This window comes from Danio aesculapii, chromosome 17, assembly GCF_903798145.1.
Source record: "Danio aesculapii chromosome 17, fDanAes4.1, whole genome shotgun sequence".
Classification (NCBI taxonomy): domain Eukaryota; kingdom Metazoa; phylum Chordata; class Actinopteri; order Cypriniformes; family Danionidae; genus Danio; species Danio aesculapii.
In genome coordinates this window covers 24630605-24639626 of record NC_079451.1, presented here as the reverse complement: position 1 = coordinate 24639626, position 9022 = coordinate 24630605, and the positions used below count along the sequence as shown (strand labels likewise).

The following is a 9022-nucleotide window of genomic DNA, read 5'->3' as shown; positions in this document are numbered from 1 at the left end:
CATACATTCACCCTTATGTTGTTCTAAACCTACATGACTGTTGTTCTTCTGTGGAATTGAGCATTTCTGAGATTTTGAGAATGCCAGTTTTTTCCTGTGTTGTTTGGGGTCCCTGTTGACTTTTTATGTACAAAAAATACATACTCTGAATCTCATTTATGTTAGTAATATTGTCATACAAGTTTGTAATGTCATTAAATGATGTTAGACAGTAAATGATGAAACACTTTCATTTTTGGGTCAAGTATCAGAATCAACTCTTGTAAGAGTTTAAAAGTTTATTACATAAATAATGTAGTACATCTTGAATAATTATGCTTGAAATTATCAGACGTTGTTGAGACATCATACATCATAACTCGACTCTTGTGATTGGCAGTTGCTAGAATAAATTGACAATGGTTTGTAAAGGTTTAAATACAGCTTTAGAGCAGGGTGTTCGCGGGGTCTTAAAAAGTATTAAAAGTTGATAAGTCAATTTAGAGAAGTTTAAGGCCCTTAAAAAGTATTTAAATGTCTTATATATATATATATATATATATATATATATATATATATATATATATATATATATATATATATATATATACATATATATATATATATATATATATATATATATATATATATATATATATATATATATATATATATATATATATATATATATATATATATAATTTTTGTCTAAATTTAATCTGGGAGTATTGGAATGCTGTGTAGCTTATGAAATCGATCAAATCCTGCTAGATTTGACATCACACTGCTTTGTTTACTGCACTGCCGTAATTCCTGCTGTTCTATAGGTGCCACCTGCTGGATTCGCTTTTTTATTCAGTATATGAATAACATTTTAATGTAGGATTAGTTTCTTAGTCAGTATTTAGTAAATATGCTGTAAATTAAAATGTGGCCAATGTTACCGGTTGAAACCTAAAGTGGTGATGAGACCTTAAAAAGTATGAAGAGTCTTTAAAAAGCTCTTAAAAGGTATGGAATTTTACTCTCTGATTTCTGTATATACCCTGTGGAGGACATTCAAAAAACCCACAAGAGCCATTTTCACAGTTTTTTATAACTTCATTTGCATTCTTCTGAAATAAGTAAATAAGTAGAGTGACATAGAGTGAGTAAATCATGGGATGACTTTCACTTTTGGGTGAACTACAGTACAATAATAATTCTGTAATCATTTACCCATCTATGTTTTTATGTACAAAAAGACACTCTGAATCTCATTTATGTTAGTAATATTGTCATACAAGTTTGTAATGTCATTGAAATGATGTTAGACAGTAAATGATGAAACACTTTCATTTTTGGGTCAAGTATCAGAATCAACTGTGGTAAGAGTTTGATCGTTCATTATATAAATAATGTAGCATCTTGAATAATTATGCTTGAAATTATCAGACGTTTAAAGGAGTTGTTGAGACATCATACATCATAACTCGACTCTTGTGATTGGCAGTTGCTAGAATACATTGACAATGGTTTGTATAGATTTAAATACAGCTTTAGAGCAGGGTGTTCGCGGGGTCTTGAAAAGTATTAAAAGTTGATAAGGCAATTTAGAGAAGTTTAAGGCCCTTAAAAAGTATTTAAAAGTCTTATTTTACAAGGTATTAAATTTTGCATCATCATGCTAAAGCTTGTCTAAATTTAATGTGGGAGTATTGGAATGCTGTGTAGCTTATGAAATCGATCAAATCCTGCTTGATTTGACATCACACTGCTTTGTTTACTGCACTAAGCAAGGCAACGCCGTAATCCCTGCTGTTCTATAGATGCCACCTTCTGGATTTGCTTTTTTTATTCAGTATATGAATAACGTTTTAATGTAGTATTAGTTTCTTAGTCAGTATTTAGTAATTATGCTGTAAATTAAAAGGTGGCCAATGTTACTGGTTGAAACCTAAAGTGGTGATGAGGTCTTAAAATGTATGAAGAGTCTTTAAAAAGCTCTTCAAAGGTATGGAATTTTCAAATCTCTGATTTCTGTATATACCCTGTGGAGGACATTCAAAAAACCCACAAGAGTCATTTTCACAGTTTTTATGATGTTTGGATGCCCATTTTTAAGCAAAGCTGGGAAACGTCAGGATATTACTATAACTTCATTTCATTCTTTTTAAATAAGTAAGGCAATTAGGGTGACGTGAGTAAATTATGGGATGACTTCCACTTTTGGGTGAACTAGAATACAACTATAATTCTGTAATCATTCACCCAGTTTTTATGTTTTGTCAGTGGAGCAAATCTCTTAAAAGAATCCAAAAAAATGGAGTGAAATGAAATTCCACTGAATCCACAAACAGTCTGAACAGGATTCTTACGAAGTATTTCCAAAGTCCCTTTAAGGCAAGTCATTTCACTCTGCAGCCATCTCTGAAACGCCTCTCAGGCAGTATGCTCGAGCATTCTGTTTGAATGGGGAAACATCAAATTCTCCAAAACTACTTGCCAAGCTTACAATTGAATTTCATATTAGGCATCACCAGTAAAATTAAAAAACTGTCTCTTTAGTTTTTATTTGTCCAAATGTCCAAATTAGGCATGGGCTGGTATAAGATTGTGACGGTATGATAACCTTGGATAAAAATATCACGGTAGCATGGTATTGTCATCACTGCTCTAAAATATATTCTTTTTTAATGTTTAGGTTAAAAAAAGCTTTTCCTCTCTTTTGAACACAATATACTTTTTTTTTTAATATTTTAAATATCTTGGAGCAGTAAACATGTCAGGCTAAATTATTCAAATGAATCATTAACTTCTGCTGTCTTCGTTTGTTTCAAAAACACAGGTTTCTTTATAATTTAAAACGGCATCTTTGGATTTGTTTTTAGCTGGAGATACTGTTAAAAGTGTAAATCTTACACATACCTTAGGAATCGTATTACAGAAAATTTAGCTGGTTTTAAAACCTTGACTTTTCCAAACTGCGGTATACCTTGAAAACAGTTCAAGTTCAATAGTCCCATGCCTAGTCCAAATCACACAAAATCTGCAGAAACTCGCATCTGGTTCGAGCCTCTCCCCTGGAAACTCGTCGGTCTACAGCGATCAATAATTGGCTCCTGCACTAGAAGGCGGGCTTTATTCGCCATATAGTGATCGATGATTGGCTCCTGTACTAGAAGCCAGCCTTTATTCGCCACATTGACGGCAATTTTCCCCATTCAAAAAGATAAGAGTGACATGTCTTGTGTATTCTTTAGTCTTTGGTAATTCCAGCTATGCTTTCTCTTCTTCTACAGCATTGACAATGCTCTGATGTCTACTCTTAAGTGAGATACCTGTGCTTAACGTGTAACGGGAGCAGTTTTTCCTATTCTTCATCTTTGTGAAATGATTTTCAATGTACTTGCGAAACTTTGTGGTAGCGAAGCAATACACCAGCGGGTCTAGGAGACAGTTGATCCCCATAAGCATGAGGGTGATCTGGTGAGCATCGTTTAAGGTTTGGTGAGTCCATGTGGACCAATACTTCAGGTGCAGCACGGACAAAACCCAGGGACCTTGCACCACATGATGGGGCAGGAAACAGATCACAAAGACGCCTATGACTGCACACAACATCCTCAAAGCTCTGCGTTTGGTCCCGCCAGGACGTCGTCCTGTACTGGCTCGAGGCTGACTGATGGGTTGGGACAGAAGAGCTCGAGCGATGGAGATGTTGCAGATAATCACCATCAAGAAAACAAGAAAGAACAAGCCAATAATGCTGAAGTGAGTGATGACCAATACGTTTTTTGTATTTTTATCTGTGTAGTGGTAACCCTCAAAACAGCGTTGCATGGACCTGTTCATTCTGACTTCCTTCTGAATTCCCTCTTTAGTAAGTTGAGGAATCGATGCTGAAAGGATGAAAGCCCAAATGAGCACTGAGATGATTGCTCCACGTTTCCAGCAGTCAGAAGAGGCTGCCTTTAGGGGCTTGGTAACAGCCCAGTAACGGTTAATGCTGATGACAGTGAGGAACAGAATAGAGCCGTAGGTGTTAATGAAGAAAAACGTGCCTGTGATACGACAGAAGGCTTCTGTGGACCTCCAGTGACCTTTATGCGTGTAGTAGTCAATCCAGAACGGTAGAGCGGACACAAACAGCAGGTCTGCGACAGTCAGGTTGGTCATGTAGATTCGAATCTCATTCATGGCTTTAGACTCCCGCATACGGTGAAGCACATAGAGAGCATAGCAGTTGGCTAGCAACCCCAAGACGAAGACCACACCATAGAAAATGGGAAAGAGAGTGTAACGGAACTCTGAGTCGATTATTTCAGTGTTGTTGACATTCTCAGTCCAGTTAGTAGACGACATGTTTTCCGTCCTGGTTATCTGCAAACAAAGCAGACTGACAAAACAACAAACAATTAAATTCGATGTGTTTATTTAAAAAATAAAACAATATTATCTGATCATTGATTGAAATCTAGTGTTAACCAGTATATACTTGAAGCAAATCAGAATGCAGATTTCGTTGTCAATAACATTTCTGTTGATTGAAATCAGAGGCGTGCTAAGTAGAAGATATGGAAATCTGCTTCTTTATATAAACAAATAAATAGACTACAGATTAAACCAGTAACCTGAAAGAAATATAACTGTAATATCAATTAATGTTAAACGTGCTTACTTCATGTGCTCGATTTTATGATTTCTTATGATTTAGATCAGAACATGCAGTAAAATCAGGAGAGGAGTCTTTTTTTTGGCAGAAAAGCCAAATATGGTCATGTTTCTGCAAAAGAATTACTGAACTTTGATGCTGTTTTGTAGTATACCGAGATAACTGTTGGCTGTTATTTGAGTCTGAGTGAGATTTATACAGTAACTGGTATTTAGTGTTAATTACTGTGGTTTAGTTAGGTGGTATAGGTTGTATTAGTTATTATTATTAATATTAATTGTTTTGTCCTTATTCATATATTTTTGTATTAACATACAATTTAAACTTGGAACGTATTGTTCAAATTACTCTTTTTTTTCAATAAAAATGGCATTATTTATCCCACAGCAGGCACACAACATCATAAGACGTCAGGTTAGGGCTGTGCGATAAATCGAAATCTAATCGCAATCGCGATTTGAAATGTTGCAATTAGCTAATCACAAGAGGCTGCTATATGAAATATATTTGTTTTATTTAATTCCCCCGGCCCAGAGCAAATGCGTGACTGCCGTCTGTGTGTGATAGTCTTGCTAGCCAATTGAGTGATGAGTGTCTTGCTAAAAAGTCAACTGAAAGTATTGCTAGTGACACTCAACCTAGTAGCAAGCAACAGCAAACTACAAGTTGTTTCAGCCATGTTTGCTGAGTGTTCTGTATTTTTAGAATTATTACTATTTTTTGTTTTTATAATATGCTATCTAATACGCTATATAATAAGCTATATCTCCATAATTTGAGTTTGACTTGTTTACAGAAAGGAAATGTCCTTTTATTTGTGTTTGCTGTTGGCTAGAGAAAAATAAGTGTTTTACTTCTCAATATTTAAAAACAAATTTGAATAAGTGTTTAAGTTAATATCTTTTCAGTTCCTTTTTTTAACTAACACTCACAGCATTTTAGCAGTAAGGAGCTATTATACAGATTATTGATCTGAAGCTTGACTACAAAATTAAATTGCAAATCAAATTGAAATCGCAATATCTGTCAAGAAAAATCACAATTAGATATTTTCCCCAAATTGCAGAGTCCTGAGGCCAGCGTCTAGGGACAATGTTATTTTGACGTCCAAAAACGACGTTACGTTGATTTTAGGTTGGACACTGGACATTGACGTTGACCTGACATTGGGTTCTGGCGTCAACCCGATTTTCATTTCCAAACAAAATCCAACGTCCCCACAATGTTAGGGTACAACATCAATATGACGTCATGTTTACATCCTGTGCCTGCAAGGCCAGTTATCATTTGGCAGGTCAGGTACCATTTTAAAAGTATAAACATGGCACCAGTAAATGTTTTCATAGTGTCACAGAACCATAATATGGACTCTTTCATTGTTTAGATGGAATGTTTGATGGGTATTTGCTATTTATGTTTGCATTGAACAATTGCATATGCACACAGTGGAATTGAGAAAACAGTCTAGAGATGCGTTTCCTGCAAGTTAAACTTATTTCCTCAACCAAGATACTGCGAAATACTGTTAATTAATTACAGACATTACAACCAATCAAAAATGTGTTTTAACCCATTTAAACGCATTTACAGAGAGATTACACAGTACGAACATTCCCAATGATGATATTTACATAACATGCACTGTATGCTTACTCTTACTTTTACTCAGAAAATACAATAAGTACAATTGTCTTCATATTACTCAGGGATAGATAAAAATGTCACACGTCACTTTCATGAAATGTGGAGAACAGCAACATATGGTTTCTCTGGCAGACAGCGAGATGAGATATGCATTCTTTTTCTCATCGTTACATTTACTGAAAGCTACAGCATTAGGGTTTTTGTATCATTGCATATTTATCTGCAATCTCCTGAAAGCAGGAAGTGAATCAGTAAAGCTGCATTTTATGTAAACCACGACCCTATGCTACATCAGTAGTTTCAAAGGACTTATGTCAGATTACCATCGCAGTTTTTTTGCAGAATTCTTGAAACAGATTTTCTAGTTGCATTTATTTATTTGTGTGTGTGTGTGCGTGTGTGTGATTCTTTTAACATACAGACAGCAAATTCTTGACTTTGAAATAGTTTCTATCACCACCCTTGATATTAACTGGACATTAATTATAAGCTATTTAGCAACCGAAAAAGTGTTATGAAAACCCAAAGGTGTCAACATCACTGAAAAGAAGGGTAAAAACTTATATCACATATACTTTTAAACATGTTGCACATTAAATGTAGCATCATTGTCATCGTGGCATTACTGTAAACATCTGCCTGAAATGCTATGTGTGGTTTAATTAACTTTTTTACAAAGCAAAAAAAATATATATTATTATACTGTAATTTTGGTTACAGGGCAGAATTCAGACACCTGTCACACCTAGATCCGGTTCCCCTAAAATAGTTTTCAGCACAACATAGCCTATATATCCCATTACTTATTTACATTGCAACATCTGCACTGTACTGACGACATGCTTATCATTCAGGTATTTCATCCCATGCAACGTCTTTATTGCCTATGAAACATACAATGGGCTTTTCCGGCATTACATGTGTCAGTGTTCCTCGATGATATTGTGGGGATTTTCTTACAGCAATAAACGTGTTTCGCAATACGCAAAGCAGAACAAGGATCGTTAAAGTATTGTAGTCGTTATGAAGCACCAACAAACTCTTGAGATTAAAAAACATGTATGACAGTTCATCTCGCTTTTTCTGGGTCGTATCTAAACAATTTTAACTAAGCAAGCAGATAAGACCAGACGTAAACACGATTAGCCTATATACTGTGAGAGATATCATCTAACGTTATGTCACATATGAAGCGAGCGGTTTTTGTCACATCATTTTGCCACAGTACAGACACGGTGTAAGTAGCTTTTATCATTTAAGAATGAGCATAAAATTACAATTATCCTTTGACCTACCTTCCAAATACCAGTGAAGGTGTGCTCGCGCTGCTCTTTTAGAAACTCTTCGTCGTATCTCAAACGCAGTTACACCTTTCACTCACGCCTTTCTCTCAACTCTTCGAATGTCAAACGGGGTTATCTCTCTCTCTCTCTCTCTCTCTCTCTCTCTCTCTCTCTCTCTCTCTCTCTCTCTCTCTCTCTCTCTCTCTCTCTCTCTTCAATAGTTGTTTTATTGGCATGACAAATGTTACAAATGTATTGCCAAAGAATTTATAGACTTTACATAAAAAGTTACTTACATGTATAATAAAAAACAGTACACACAATAGATAGTAGTAGTAAAAAAAAATTATATATATATATATATATATATATATATATATATATATATATATATATATATATATATATATATATATATACACAGCGGTGAAAAAGTTTTTCTCAGAAATTGTTATTTACTAAGTGGTTTTAAAAATGTGTACTTTTACTTTTCCTTGAGTACATTTTTAGTGCAGTATTGGTACTTTTACTCCACTACTTTCTGTCAACCTTGAATTTTGGTTGCCATAACTGGTGAATAAATGTCAGTATTTGTCGTCAATATGACATTGGTTTAAGGTGTTGGCTCGACATTGAATTTTAGTCACTTTCTAACTACCTAAAATCGACCAAATATCTACGTCATTTGATGTCGATATTGGATGTCAAAATATTGTTGTCCTTAGACGCTGGCTAGACATTGAATTTTGGTCACCTGACATCACAACCTAAATCTCACCTAATAACGTCTTATGACATGTGCCTGCTGGGCAATAACTAAATGTACTACAGAATGTTACATCTATCAAAATAAACTTTAAAATACAGCAGCCACAAATGTATCAAAATAAAATACTGTAAAATACTTTTACAAAGGAGCATGAAATTTCTTCGCAAACCTTCTATCGACAGGCCTATTCGATCAATCCTCTTACCATCAAACTGACTTAGTGAAGTAAACAATGATTGACAGCAACAGCGTATGACTTATAGCACGTCTTTAGATTGTGGGGGAAGCCAGAGCACCCGGAGGAAACCCACACCAACACGGGGAGAACATGCAAACTCCACACAGAAATACCAAATGCCCCAGCCGGGACTCAAACCAGCAACCGTCTTGCTGTGAAGCGACAGTGCTAACCACTGAGCCACCATACCACCCTCATTTATTTATATTTTTATTAAATCTATTTTTTTGCAGTTGAAATCTTTCATACTTAATGTGAAAACATGATTTCTGAAAACTACTAACATCTCCAATTTTAGTAATGATATCTCTAAAAAAATTGAGCTATCTGTTTTTGCAAATAAACTCTTTATATACATCCTGCTGCTGTGTAACAAGTGTCTGGATTTTTTGACCAGACTGTTCAGACTGGAGTATTATTAAATATTTGCGTCTCATATTGTGCCACTTTAACAT

At 35.0% G+C, this 9022-nt stretch overlaps 1 protein-coding gene across 1 annotated transcript; it reads right to left on the bottom strand.

The window, feature by feature from the left end:
• Positions 1 to 689: 689 nt before the first annotated feature.
• ptafr (platelet-activating factor receptor) lies at positions 690 to 7662 on the bottom strand. Its single transcript, XM_056476881.1, has 2 exons — positions 7573 to 7662; positions 690 to 4357 (listed from the first exon to the last, which is right to left on the bottom strand). Exon 2 carries the CDS (start codon positions 4321 to 4323, stop codon positions 3238 to 3240), a length of 1086 nt encoding a protein of 361 aa, XP_056332856.1. The 5' UTR covers positions 4324 to 4357; positions 7573 to 7662; the 3' UTR covers positions 690 to 3237.
• Positions 7663 to 9022: the final 1360 nt, after the last annotated feature.

Excerpts from the sequence above, each read along its gene's own strand:
- ptafr (XM_056476881.1), bottom strand. The coding sequence starts at position 4,323 with ATGTCGTCTACTAACTGGACTGAGAATGTCAACAACACTGAAATAATC.